The sequence below is a fragment of the Musca domestica genome, unplaced genomic scaffold (assembly GCF_030504385.1).
Source record: "Musca domestica strain aabys unplaced genomic scaffold, Musca_domestica.polishedcontigs.V.1.1 39, whole genome shotgun sequence".
Lineage (NCBI taxonomy): Eukaryota > Metazoa > Arthropoda > Insecta > Diptera > Muscidae > Musca > Musca domestica.
In genome coordinates, this window is record NW_026712326.1 from 5,609,495 (window position 1) to 5,625,544 (window position 16,050).

At 36.7% G+C, this 16,050-nt stretch overlaps 1 protein-coding gene across 1 annotated transcript in view; it reads left to right on the forward strand.

The window, feature by feature from the left end:
- LOC101889360 (dynein axonemal heavy chain 5) overlaps positions 1 to 16,050 on the forward strand; it is a 136,092-nt gene that overhangs the window by 22,935 nt on the left and 97,107 nt on the right. The window contains 5 exon segments of the mRNA XM_059126490.1: positions 1,668 to 1,867; positions 1,927 to 3,801; positions 3,865 to 4,037; positions 6,016 to 6,171; positions 12,654 to 12,864. Coding sequence (XP_058982473.1) covers positions 1,668 to 1,867; positions 1,927 to 3,801; positions 3,865 to 4,037; positions 6,016 to 6,171; positions 12,654 to 12,864 — 2,615 coding nt within the window.

The window sequence follows — 16,050 nt, forward strand, 5'->3', positions numbered from 1 at the left end:
GCCGAAATCCGCAGAGCAACATTCGGGCAGCGTGTGACGGTTTCATTCATTTCGTGACCAAGTTGAACAAATCTAAACGTATTCTAAAATTTGATTCTATATCCGACATTTAACTTATGGCGTTTGACTTCGTTGCAGTTTTGTATATCTCACCCTGTATATATCGTTGTAAAATATATATCAGCTACGAAATGGCCAATATCCTCCGGAACCGCCGGAAAGGGTCAAAGTTGGAATAATCATATCGCAAGTCAAAATATATTTAAATTAACGGACATTACCGGAGGTTAAATATCTATCGGCCAAACCGTATGACTTTTTAACTTGTTTTGGGGGGACATAATATGGGACCCATGGTAGAATTACAAGGTAACCCTTTCAGGCCAGCTGTAGTCAACTTGATATGTCAAACAAGTTGTTGTAATTCGAATTCGCCGTAGAAATACATAACAGAAATTCAAACATCATAGAGGAAAAAATAAACACAAAAATATAAAAATCAAATTTTGTGATATAATTCAAATAAAAAAAAAAAACAGAATATGAGGTGCTGTGCTGTTTGCAAAAGAAAGGATAATGAACGACAAACAACATTTTTCAATGTACCCAAGGAAGAGATGAAGAGGTTGAAGTGGAGTGCGATTTGTGGGATCACTTTAAACCCAAACGCCAAAATATGTTCTCATCACTTCAACCCAAAGTATATAACGAGCATAAGTGGGGGAGGTATTAGAAGGAGTAGTCCAATCTTGTCCATTCTCCCACCCAATCTTGGGGTAATGCAAATATTACGATTTGCAAAGTTTGAAGAAAATCCAACAATCCGTTATCTTTATATGCGGTAAATTATTTTCAATGAAAATGTTGACCTTTTGTGGGGGAGGTACCAGGAGGATTGGACCGATATTGCTACAAGGAGAATTATTTATTTTATTAAGAGAATACAAAATAAGTGATAACATAACATATATTTTGTATTTTCGCACTGGATTCTGTGCTGTTAAAAATGTCGTGAGGGAGGAACCGGAAGGAGTGGGACGACATTGCCCATCTCCGCATTATGTTTGTTAATAATATTGCGATGCACTATGTTTGGATGATGATCCATTCTACAGCTATCGTACGCACCAGCAAGACAGACGGACGGGTCGCCTCCAAATGTCCTGAAACGGATTTCGTTGAAAGAGGCGTTATTTCGATCAGATACATTTTGGTCATATGAAATTATACAGACCTTCTCTAGCGATATGACTGATGGTATAATACGTATACACTTCCAGTTATTGTAGTATTTTCAGTTTATATGTTAAAAAATATACTAATCTCAACTAATATATACACATGAATAAACCAAAACAAACTTTTTCAATGTTTCAGAATGAAGAGTTCTGATTGGTGCAAACCAATTTGCCCCAAATTTTAAATATCTTCAAATAAATTCGCCCTGGTTAAAACTTTGACATATCAAGTTTCTAAAAAAGTTGCTTTGTTGTAATTTTCGCCTATGTTGCTACCTGGTATTTCTACCATGATGGGACCTATTCTAAATAGTGGACCAGTGTTGACAATGACTATTATAATTTGATTATCTTTGAACATATTTTCAAATTTAAAAAAAAAAATTCAGAATAATTTGAGAAATTATCCATTTGCCATATTTTTTATAGCCTGCAATCACAAAATCGGCCAGGCCATGAAAAAGAAATACAAAAAAGAAATGGACTATGTTTATGCAGTTATCAATGAAATGGATCGTAAACTGGATCGACCAATCCGTGACTTGGATGATGTGCGCATGATTATGGAGACATTGGGTAAGATAAGGGAGCAAGAGGTGGATATGGAGTTGCGCATTGATCCAATTGAGGTAAGCACCTAAAATCAATACGAACATATTCCTTACATATGAAATGTCTAATTTTCCAGGAAGCTTTCAATGTCCTCACCCGCTACGAGGTCCAAGTGGAACGTGAACAATTCGATTTGGTCGACAATTTAAGGGCAACCTTTCAAAATCTGCTGGCTTGCGCCCTGCAAGCCCAGGTTAAATTGTTGGAAATGCAACCATCCTTCCAGGATGATTTGAAAAATAATTTGGACAATTTCAAGCAGGACAAAATCAATTATGTTTTGGAATATCGCACAGCGGGGCCAATGCAACCGGGGCTGACACCACGTGAGGCCTCCGATCGTTTGATATTATTTCAAAATCGTTTTGAGGGTATGTGGAGGCGTTTACAAACATATCAGAGTGGGGAGGAACTGTTCGGTCTACCTCAAACGGACTATCCGGAATTGGGCCAGATACGCAAGGAATTGAATTTACTGCAAAAGCTGTATAAGCTTTACAATGATGTCATTGATCGGGTGAGCAGTTATTATGATATACCCTGGAATGAGGTGGACATTGAGGAGATCAACAATGAATTGATGGAGTTTCAAAATCGTTGTCGCAAACTGCCCAAGGCCCTCAAGGAATGGCCGGCTTTCCATGCCTTGAAGAAGACAATTGATGATTTTAATGACATGTGTCCCCTGCTGGAATTGATGGCCAATAAGGCCATGAAGCCAAGGCATTGGCAGCGTATTATGGATGTAACCCAATACACATTTGAATTTGATTCGGAGGGATTTTCTTTGAAAAATATTTTGGAAGCTCCTCTGCTGAAATACAAGGAGGATATAGAGGATATTTGCATTAGTGCCATGAAGGAGAAGGATATTGAGGCAAAATTGAAACAGGTCACCAATGAATGGTCTGTGCATGAATTGCAATTCATGAGTTTCAACAATCGTGGAGAACTGCTGTTGCGTGGTGACACCACTGCCGAAACAATAGGACAATTGGAAGATAGTCTCATGGTTTTGGGTTCACTGCTATCGAATCGTTATAATGCTCCATTCCGCAAACAAATTCAACAGTGGGTCTATGATCTCTCCAATTCCAATGAAATCTTGGAAAGATGGCTTTTGGTGCAAAATATGTGGGTCTATTTGGAGGCGGTATTTGTTGGCGGTGACATTGCCAAACAATTGCCCAAAGAGGCTAAACGTTTCTCGAAAATCGATAAATCCTGGCAAAAAATTATGCAAAGGGCCCATGAGACCCCGGGCGTGGTGGCCTGTTGTGTGGGCGATGATTTGCTGAAACAGCTGCTGCCTCATCTCCAGGAACAATTGGAAATCTGTCAGAAATCCCTTAGCGGCTATTTGGAGCGCAAGCGCATGATGTTCCCCCGCTTCTTTTTTGTATCGGATCCAGCCCTGCTGGAGATTCTGGGTCAAGCTTCCGATTCGCATACCATTCAGAATCACCTGCTGTCCATATTCGACAATACCCGCCATATAAAATTCCACGACATCGAGTACAACAAAATGATGGCCATCATCTCGAGTGAGGGCGAAATGATCCAACTCGACCGGGCCATACGGGCCGAGGGTTCCGTCGAGACATGGCTAACTCAATTGCTGGTCACAGCGCAGGCGTCATTGCATTCGATCATACGGACCGCTTATGCCACCATCAATGATCCAAATTTCAGTTTGCTCGCCTTCCTCGACAAGGCGCCAGCCCAAATAGGTCTTCTAGGCATACAAATGATTTGGACACGTGATGCAGAAATGGCTCTGATGCAGGCCAGGCAAGAGAGGAAAGTCATGTCAGAGACCAATAATAAATTTCTGGATATTTTGAATACCTTGATTGATCAGACGACAAGAAATTTGACGAAAATGGAGAGGACGAACTTTGAGACGTTGATTACAATCCATGTCCATCAAAGGGATATTTTTGATATATTGGTGAGCTCAACCTTCATTGGAGTATATCTTGAAATTTGTGTCTAATTGTTGTTGTTTTTGTAGTGTCGCATGAACATCAAGTCGGCCAATGATTTTGAGTGGCTAAAACAGTGTCGTTTCTATTTCAAGGAGGATTTGGATAAAACCTGGATCTCAGTTACAGATGTAACGTTTACATATCAAAATGAATATTTAGGTTGCACGGATCGTTTGGTTATTACTCCACTCACTGATCGGTAAGATTTTATTAAAATGTTCATAGCTCTTCCAGATGACTGGTACTTTTGTTGCAATTGATTCCATCAGTATTTTCCACGTCTTGAATTCACAAAGTTTTTTTTTTCGGAACAGTTGTTGTTATTGTAGCAGTAGTACATGTTTGCTTCTGCTTATCTGGTTCATGCTCCAGGTTGAACTACTATTACTACTTTAATGAGCTGTAGTCAGAGATTTTCTGGAGTGGAGGTTTGGCTGTGCAATTAAAGGGGTGCAGCGTATTGTGCGGGCCTGTATCACACGCCGGGTTGACGTCACGCACATCTTTGTCAAATCGAATACGAATACGAATTGAGACGACTACACCATATTAAACGTAATTGCGCCAAAACTACCCTGGTTTGTCTAGGCAGCTGGGGGTGGATTCCGAGGACGGCTTTCATTCTATAACTGCTAATAGTATCAGAATATCATACATGCCTGATAGGCTTCTTGATCTAGAGGTTCTCTTTTATATCGTTGGACCTCCCTCTCTAGATCGTGTCGTGTCGTTCCTGACACGCCTGGGTGGGGATGTTGTATCCGCCATATGATGATTGGGATGACTCTCGCGGTAACACCCAATCACGTACTGCAACGAAAGAAAATGATTATACTGACTTCAGAGAAGGACTTTCGCCTCATGTAGATTGTCCACAGGTGTCATGAGAAGGCACCCGGTCGCAGTTCTTAAGGCATGTGCCTCATTTGCTAATCCCGCTGCCTCTGCTGGGAAGTTTGGTCTTACCTCGAGTATTTTCGACCAGCAGGTATATAGCGAGCGGATACAGCTTTGATGATGTTTCGGAAAATCCAATCTGCTACCCGAACATCAGAAGGGTTGGGCAGTTCTCTGAAGCAGCAGTTGGTGAATTCTCTGAACTCTGGCCAGGAAAGCTCCTGGCGTGGTTAAGGAATGTGCTGTGTTCAGAGATTATGAAATGTGCTGATATCTGCAAATAACGCGGTTCACAGATATTAATCGGCGGGATATACACATTAAGCACCTCTACCTCGGCACATCCACACTTGACTGCTACCCCTATACTTTCCATGCAAGGGTCACTAGAGACTAGCTCAAGCGAGATAGGTCTGTACTGAACAGAATGATGTAACAGGAACGCTAATCAACCCCCCCCCCCCCTCGACTTCTGCTGCGATCCTACCTAAGTACGTTGTAACCATAACCATTATCTCATCAATTTTGCCTCGGAGTCCGTTGTAATTGAATTGCAAAAACGATGCACAATCCGGAGTTGGAACAGCAACATGTGGCGTTAAATGCTGCCGTTTTGGTTGTTGTTCTGGAGACTGCAGTGGACCAATAACGGCACGGATCAATAAAATCTACAGCAAGCATTCCGGGATATTCTGCTTCCACTTCAGAAAAAATAAACAAACACAAACATATACATACTGGGTTGGCAGCCGCTGGCCGAAACTGGGATGTTGTTGCTTCGGGTCAATTCGGTATCGTAGAAGCCTCTGCCGTGGGAAAATAAGTTCGGGGAAATAAAATAAATATCTTCTTCTGAAATTATTTTTTTTTTAATTTTCAACTTTATGAAACATGCTGCTCTCCATTTCGGTAGCTCAAACCCAAAATATAATTTTAAAATTTTACTGTAGCTGTTTCCATAATTTCCTCTCATTTTTATATACATCTACATTAAATTGTTCAATTTAAGTTTGCCTTTCAACACTTTTTTTGAATATGTTCAATTTCAAATGGAAACCCCAAATAGTATGTGGTAAGAAGTTACCACGCTAGAAAGAAACTTTCCAGTTAAATACGCTCCTTCAAATATGCCACTTTAACTCTCACCAGTTGAGCAATAAATTCCCCATAGAAAGTCCTTTGCCAACTTATACCCATATTGATTTTTTCATTTCCCCCTTTTTTCCATTCGTTTCATTATTAATGATGCTGCTGCTGCTACCTTTACCATTGCTACACAGATGCTACATAACATTGGCCCAGGCGCTAACCTTAAGCATGGGTGGTGCTCCCTGCGGTCCAGCTGGTACTGGTAAAACTGAAACGGTTAAGGACATGGGAAAAACTTTGGCCAAGTATGTGGTTGTATTTAATTGTTCCGATCAAATGGATTACAGGTGAGTAAATTGTGTTTTGTAATGGAAATGGAAATAAATTTTGAAATTCTTGGGGGGAGAGAAAATTGTTTCTTTAAGACATGATGTTGCCCGCAACTTTATTTGCGGTTTATTTTAATCAATGAGCAAATATATGGATATTATTTTGGGGTTTTTGAAAAGGGTGATATTTTTGAAGAACTTTTTGCAAAGGGTATATTTCCCTAAACCACATTGCGGTCAGGGTATTATGTATTTGTGCATTTATTTGCGACATGGAGAAGAAAGCGAGAGAGACCCCACAGTTCCTTTTGATGACCTGTATAGAATCACATTCTGTCCGCAATGTATTTTTATAAAAAAAGGACAGATCGCATTTATTGCCCGATAGAGATGATATTTTTTACAAATCATTTGTTTGTCCCGAGGACAAATTTGGTGATAATCGGATTAGATTTGGATGTAGCTCACATATACAGGATTGGCCATATTCGACGGACCTTTGGGCCCATTCCAATCGACGAGACCTGTCCGCAGGCAACATTCTTTGCGTCAATTGAATTTTGTATGGGAACAAATGCAAATCAATGCGAATAATCCGTTGTAAAGTGGACCGAGCCATGCCCAACTGCTGAGAACGGCGTTTTTGGGATGTTCTTGGGGACCACTCAACACTGGCTCGTACGGCAGCGATATTCTCGGCCGATCGCCTTGGTCGACTTTTATATGGCCTCTTCGGATTAGAAAGAGCCTTACCAGTCGAAAATTTTTTGTATAAACGCTTAATGGTGTTCTTAGAAGGCGCACTTCTCACATTTTTTAATGTTTTAAAAGCACGTTGAGTTTTCACAATTGACTTCTTCTGTTGAATGTAAATTTCAACTATTTCAGAGCGCTCGCGTGTTTCATCGTAAAAATCTGCTTGGACTGACGCTTCAAACGCGGTACGTCATTAAACGATGTGACATCTCTGTCAAAAGTTATGGCATTGCCAGATGGGTCCGTCGAATATGGGCACCCCTGTATATCTTCCTTCGATTTGCATTTTATTGTGCACCAAATGTATAATATTAGTTCGAATATCATGGAATTTGGCACACTCGACCAAATTGAGCGTAGAAACATGTGTATCAAATTTAGTGGAAATGGCTTCAGACAAAGCTATTGTTCTCTTATATATATTGTTTATCCGATTTGTTATTTTTGTACTCCACAGCAGAATTTGACTTATTCGGGGAAATACTTATTCAAGTACTGAGAAATACCTTGAACAAATTTTCTCGATATCGGTGCAGATTTGGATATAGCTAGCATATATATCTTCGTCCGATGTGATTCTTATTGTACACCAAATGATATATATATATATATCAGCCCAAATGGCACATACGACCGAATTCAGTTTAGAAGCAAGTATTTAAAATTTTGTGAAAATCGGTTAAGATATGATTAAGCCTTTCATATATATGTTTCATCCGATTTTGTATCTAAGTCCCTCACATTCGTGATATGCGCTCCACCAGAACACTAGCACTAGATAACTTATGGATATCGAAAATTCCTCTGTCAAATTTTATCGAGATCGGATCAGATTAGGGTATACCTTTTATATATATATATATATATATATATATATATATATATATATATATATATATATATATATATATATATATATATAATATATATATATATATATATATATATATATATATATATATATATATATATATATATATATATATATATTTCCGATTTCAGGTTTTTTTGTGCACCAAATGGCTAACATCAGCCCAACTAGATTGAATTTTGGCAATTCCGACCGAATTCAGCCTAGAAGTAAGCACTTCAGATTTTGGTGAAAATTGGTACAGATCAGCTATAGCTCCCATTTATGTTTCATCCGATTTGGTGTTAAGGTCCCTCATATGCGTAATATGCACTCCTCAACAATGATATTTGATACCGGGCATCAGATACTGCTCAATAATACCTCTGCCAAATTTTATCGAGATCGATTCAGATTTTTATATAGTTGCGATATACATCTTCATCCGATTGCGGTTATTGCTCACCATATTTTTGATATCAGTCCAAATTGAATAGATTTTTAACATTGAACCGAATTTTACCATTTTTTGAAACTCGGTCCGGTATATCTATTGCTCCAAAAAATTCATAGTTGGTATGATCTATTTCACATAAATTCTCAATATAAACATTTTTGTTACGGGAGCTCTACACTCTACGCCTGGTAGTGTAGGGTATCATATAGTCGGCCCCGCCCGACTTTTGACCTTTCCTTACTAGTTTACTGTTAGCCTAATACCATTGTTTAGGTGTGGTAGATCTATGTTTCTTAACAAAATAATATGAACACAAACTCTGAGTACTAAATAATGTGATGAAACGCCTGGCAGATCCAAAGAATTTGTTTGTGCATAAAATACATGAAATCGGCATAACACATATATGGGAGTTATATATTGAACTGATTTTAATATAATTCGACAAATTTGTTTTTATACAAAACTCCGTTACTCACTTCAAATTTCATTGGAATCGGATACAAACATTGTGGTTGGTACATAAAATGCATGAAGTCGGTCGAAAATATATATGGGAGCTATATCCAAATCAGAACCGATCTCAATATAAATTTATTTTGTACCAAATTTCGTCACACATTCCAAATTCTAAGACGAATATAACGATCAATAGATATTTGCATAGAATATCTCATTTTTTTTGGAGGTAGCTTAGATTTTGAAGATATACCTGCAGTTCCAAGTAGAATTTCAAAAATGTTTATAGCCCATGTTACTTTCAGGCGATGCTGTAGTATACATAGATAATTTCCGGAAAATCTGTTTAGTGGTTTTTGTGTCCATAAATTACAAACAATCAAACGTACAAACATTTTCCTCTTTTATAGTTATAGATTCATCTGATTCCCCAATTTTATAATAGTAACAATAACGTGACATGTGGTTTTAATTATTATATCGACGGAAATATTTTAACGTAATTGATTTTAAAATGGATAAATAATAATAGATATAGCCGCACACCTAAACACACACATGCGTATTCGTTGAATTATGTGCCTACGTGTCTAATATTATCCAGATGCAACCTTTGGTTAGGTATGATAGTATAACAGTTGACTACGTGTAACGTGGTTTTCTCGTCAGCAGATGTTCAGCTGTACCAAAAGTCTCCATAAAGACCCACATAATCTTATGAAATAAGAAGAGTAGGTTTCTCCTTTTCTGGTGTTAAAAGCCTGTTTTAATATTTTTTATAACCTTCACCATACATAGTTTGTAACTCATCGAAATAATTATTTTAGACCCAACAAAGTATATATATTTTTGATCCGCGTAAAATCTAAGACAATTTAGCCCTTTCTGTCCGTCCTTCTATTGTAATCACGCTAGAGTCAAGACGAATAAAGATAGGAAGCTAAAATTTTGCACAGATCAGTCTTTTGTCTGCAGGCAAGATGGGCGATATCGGTCAATGATATCGTATAGCCCCCATATAACGATACCCTCCGATATTTGGTATTTTGATGATTGTAGCCCAATTTTCAATGAAATTGTCTGAAAATCCACATAAGGAGTTCCGTCTGAGTACTTTATCCCCTGGAAGATAAATGTCTGTTTGTCTACGATATCGTATTACCCCCATGTAACGGTAAACCGCAATATTCGGTATTTTAGTGATTGTGGCAAAATTCCTGAATGGAACTGTTTGAGAATTAACACAGAAAGTTCCTTCAGAGTAACCCATGGAAGAGAATTGTCTATATTAGTCCACGATATCGTATAGCCCTCATATAACGGTATATATTCGATATTTTGTCAATCTTAGAAACATTATTCACCGGAGTTGTTTCAAATTTCGCATTTATAGTTCGTAATGGGAACTACAGTCTATGACAGAAAATTGTCTATGCAGGTCCAGGTCTTCGTATATGGGGCTTATATATCAGTACCCCCAATATTCGGTATTTTGACGATTTTAGGTACAATATTCACGGAAATTCCTAGCCTGTGACCAAAAATTGTCTATGCAGGTACAGGTCTTCGCCCCGATAAAACAGTACCTCCCTATATTCGGTATTTTGATGATTTTAGCTACGTTATTCACCGATTTTTTTCATGTTTCGTATTTGAATATTGCTATGGCTTATGATCAAAATTGCCAATGCAGGTCCACGTCTTTGTATAGACAATATGACGGCTACATTCGTTATTTTTAAGATTCTAACAGAATTTCCACCGATTTTTTTTTTGAAAATGTCCAAATTCGTTCCAAATGGTAGAGGATATTCAAGTTCGGCCGAACTTACTGCCTTTTTGATTAAATTACAATCTACTCATATTGATATACGATAAGATGAAATTGACGGTTTGAAGGTGATCAGAAACGTATGGTCGTTGGTTGTCGATAGGTTGAGTGTTACCAGAAAAATGAGGTTCTTGCTTTTTGGAACGTCTGCGTTCGATATGTTGACGATTTGGAAGTAATCGGGGCTTGCGATGTGAGTATTAGGGTGTTGATGTGCAGGTCTTCGGAGGCGGATTGAAATTCATTCGAGTTTGGCAGCTCACTGAACTTAGAGTCAGCAGCCAAAGTGTAGGCAGAAGGACAAGAACTCTTTCGGATTCGGCAGCTTAATGTGTATGTGTTTGGGGTCCGATGAATACAGGGTGAGATAAAAAAACTGCAAAAAAGTCAAATGCCATAATTTTTACATTTTTTCAAATTTTATCGAATGAAAAACAAAAAATTCGGAAATAGCATCAAATTTTAGAATAAGTTTAGATTTGTTCGAATTGGTTACTTTTGGTTCGAATTATGGCCTTCAAACGGCCAATGAAATCGTCACACGCTGCCCGAATGTTGCTCTGCGGTATTTTGGCCCATTCCCGGCGAAGCGCTTGCTTGAGGTGATCGACACTTTGATATTTTTTAGTTCCAACCTTACTTTCCAAAATACTCCAGACACAATAGTCCAGCGGATGATATCAGGAGATTTTGGTGGCCATTGTGAGCTGGAAATGAAGCGAGGAACCTCATTTTGTAACCATTCTTTGGTGGCCAAATTTGTTTGCGTGCCTAAGGCTTTAATACACCTTCCAGAATATTTTCGCGATAATATTCGGCATTTATTGTGATGCCATGGTCGATTAATATGATCGCAGAGCGACCTGTTATAGCGACCCATACCATCACCATGGTCTGCGTTTAAGCTCTGGTGACCAACCGAAGGTGCACATTTTCAGCTGACCTCTTTGGCAAGTAAACACGATCATTTTGTTTGTTTACAAACTGCTTTACAACGAATCTTTTCTCATCGGAGAAAACCAGGTTCGGCAGTTCACCACTTTCGGCCAAGCGAAGCAGCTCTTTAGCTCTTTTGAGTCTATTTTCTTTCTGTTGCGCTGTAAGTTCTTGCACTTTTTGAAATTTCAATGAATATTGCGAATAGAATATTGCGATACGTTATGCTCACGAGCCATTTTTTGGCCACTGCGACGCTAGTTTCGATCAAGCCGCTTCTTTACTTTTCGAACAATTTCTGCTGATGTTGCTGTTTTCTTCATTACGAATAACTTTTTTCTGGAAAATGCTCAACAAAATGCTTTTGTACGCTTGTAAACAATATAATGAGATGTCACTGGAATAATTTTAACAGCTGTCGGACGAGTGCCTTAGAAATTACAGCAGTCTTTAAGTTGGTTGCAGTTTTTTCATCTCATCCTGCAGGCCTTCGCTGATAGCTTTTGAACGAAATTAAGTAGGTTGAAAAAGTCTTACTTTTGGTATTGAAAACGGATCATATGCGTCCACGCATATGACGACCTATATAATAGTATTGGCAGATTTAAGGTGTTTTGGGTGTTTTAGTCACAACTTTGAATCAAATTTGCTGTAAATATGTCGATAATATCCTTGGCGAGAACTGTCTTCGTTTAAGTATAGACCTCGGTATTTTGGTAAGTTGTGAGTCATTTTTCACCGGAATTCTTTTAAATTTAGAGCTTGTAATGGGTATTACCTTCTATGACAGAAAATGGCATGTACAGATCAGGGACTTCCTACAGCCCCATATGTAACAGTACTTTCGAATTATTGGTATTTGGATGATTTAAGCTACTTTTTTAACAGAATTATTTCAAACTTGGTGTCTGGAGTTCATAATAGGCACCACTTTCTCTGGCAGATAATTTTCCTATAGATTTTCCGTTCTCGATTAGTTATATATAACCGTGACACCTGACATTCCATAATTATAGTATAATAATAATATTGCACTTACTTCTTATAAAATACACTTTAATTATTGCAATTATCCACCATGTACTGTACTATCATTGTTTATAATTTATGTTTATGATTCAACGCATGTGTGTGTGACTGTGTTATTTTAAAATTGCATTTCTCGTTTGGCCATGTGAAAGGATTAATTCTCGACACGTCTTCTATTGCAGAGGCTTGGGTCGCATCTATAAAGGCTTAGCCCAATCCGGATCATGGGGCTGCTTCGATGAGTTCAATCGCATTGAACTGCCAGTACTGTCCGTAGCTGCGCAACAGGTTGCCGTTGTCTTGACGGCCAAGAAGGAAAAGAAAAAGACATTCATATTCACAGATGGCGATACGATTGAAATGAATCCGGAATTTGGAATATTCATCACGATGGTAAGTAAAGGAATAGTGGAAGAGAAAAAATGAACAACAAAATGCGTTGTTTAAGAATGTTACAGTTTAAGTTCAATTACGACGACGGCGATGATAATGATGATGGCGGCGACGACGACTTTTATGAAAGGCCATTGTAAATGTATTTTTCTAGGGAGTAATTATTTTTACGGTCTTCAATGAAATTGTTGTTGGCGATTTTATATGCTTCCGATTTTTCTGCCTCTGTTCTTTTTCACATTTTTACTCGGAATTTATTAGCGAACTTTTAATTACTTCGCTTTTGTAGTGCTGTGAGTTTTTATTTGAAAATAACTGCCAAATGGAATGATGAATGGGTTCTGCGTCGTACAACGTCTTGGAAAAAATTTGTATACTGAAATTATTCTTAGTCTTGGATGGATGAGAGAGAAAGTGTAAAATTTGTTTTAATTTATAGTAACAATAGTATTAAAACTGTTGTCTGTGTTGGAAAGACTTTTGTATTTGCTTCCTGTATCCATTATTTGTTTATAATTACATTCGACTTTGTAAAGGGTGTTTTTTTAACTTGATAGAACATGAAATTGTAAAAAATAACACAAAACAATAAAATTTAATCATTTTTTTTATTCGAAAGATCAATACGTGACATTAAAATTTGAAAATGATTTTGGGTATATGGACACCGCGGCTGTTCTTGACGAAGTGCATTCTGGGCGTCCAATTTTTGGCCACTTTTTCGAGCACTGCTGGCCGTATGTCACAAATAACACGAACAATGCTGGCCTCCAAGGCGTCAATTGTTGCTGGTTTATGAGCATAAACCAGTGACTTCACGTAGCCCCGCACGACCTTGGAGGTCAATTGACAGGTCCTCTTCTCGAAATCAACTTATCGCCAAATTTTGATTTCAATAAGTCGATGGTTGCGTTCGACATATGACACGTAGCGCCATCCAGTTGAAACCACATCTCCTCCGGATCAATGTCATCCATATTTTTAAACAAAAAATCATTGATCATGGTGTGGTAACGATCTCCATTGACCGTAACGCGAGCTCCGGCCTCATTTTTAAAGAAATAAGGTCCGATGATGCCACCAGCGTGAAAACCGCACCATACGGTGCATTTTTCTGAATGTAATTTAGTCTATAGGGTCTCTTGTGGAATGGTCTCACTCCATATGTGGCAATTTTGCTTATTAACAAACCCGTTAAGCCAAAAATGCACCTCATCGCTGAACGCAATTTTGCGATAAAATAACGGGTCATTTGTCAACTGCTCTAGAGCCTGATTTTCAAAGTAAATTTGGATAATTTCGTAGCGTTGTTCAAGCGTGAGTATATTCTTGATGATTTGTCAGAGTATACTGAAATAAATAAAAAAAAGTTTCATCAAAATTTAAAAAAAAACCCTTTATAAAGAATTGAATGTATTTGTTTTGGAGTATTTAGGGGATGGACATCACTGTAATATGAAAACAAATTGAAATAGTTTTTGCTCTGTTGGTAGTATTGAATTTGAATATCGAACACCGGAAAGTTACATTATGGTTTAGACCCAAAATGAATATATATCATTTTGGGTCTAAACTGTTAACTCCAAGGAATATGGTCATTAAAAGTACCAATAATAATAATAAGAATAAAAACCAGTAAAGAAAGTCTTCAAGTCGGGCGGGGCCGACTTTATGATACCCTACACCACTTTGCTAATTAAGTAGAGCTCCACATAACAATTAAAAGTTTTTATGAGAGAATTCAATCATACACGTTATGATTATAATTATAATTTTAAGTTCAAAGGACTAAATATTCCGAAGCATTTGTATCTTTTAAATTCGGACTTGTATTGCCCATTTGGAGCATAATTAATTTGAAATCGGATGAAGATATATATGGGAGCTATATCCAAATCTGAACCGATCTCGATAAAATTTGGCAAAGATATTTCTGAGCTTTATTTGATATATTTCCCTGAATATCGTTGTTACGGAGTGCATATACGGTTGTGGGTAACAAATATAACAAATCGGATGAATAATATATATGGAGGCTATAGCTATATCTGAACCGATCTTCACCAAATTTGACATACTAGCTTCTAGACTCAATTCGGTCGTAAGTGCCAAATTCCATCCCATTTGGACAAATATTAGACGTTTGGTGCACAATAAAAGGTAAATCGGACGAAGTTATATATGGGAGCTATATCCAAATTTGAACCGATCTCGATAAAATTTAGCAAAGGTATTTCTGAGCTGCATTTGATATATTTCCCCAAATATTGTTGTTACAGAGTGCATATTACGGCGGCGGTGGACAAAAATAACAAATCGGATGAAAAATATATATGGGAGCTATAGCTATATCTGAACCGATTTCGATCAAATTTGGCATACTTATTTTTAGACCTAATTTAGGTGTATATGCAAAATTCCATACTATTCTGGCTCATATTACACGTTTGGTGCACAATAAAAGGCAAATCGGACGAAGATATATATGGGAGCTATATCTAAATTTTGAGCGATTATCTCCAATTTCAATATGGTTCGTCCTTGGGACAAACAAAAGATCTTTGCAAAATTTCATCTGGATCGGGCAATAAATGCGACCTGTACTTTGTTTACAAAAATACATGGACAGACGGACGGACGGACATGCATAAATCGAGTCAGAATGTGATTCTATGGAGATCATCAAAAGGAACTATGGGTCTATCTCGTTTCCTTTTGCCTGTTACAAACAAATGCACAAAGGGTATAATAATAATAATAATAATAATAATAATAATAATAATAATAATAATAATAATATAATAATAATAATAATAATAATAATATAATAATAATAATAATAATAATAATAATAATAATAATAATATAATAATAATAATAATAATAATAATAATAATAATATAATAATAATAATAATATAATAATAATAATAATAATAATAATAATAAAATAATAATAATAATAATAATAATAATAATAATAATAATAATAATAATAATAATAATAATAATAATAATAATAATAATAATAATAATAATCATAATAATAATAATAATAATAATAATAATAATAATAATAATAATAATAATAATAATAATAATAATAATAATAATAATAATAATAATAATAATAATAATAATAATAATAATAATAATAATAATATAATAATAATAATAATAATAATAA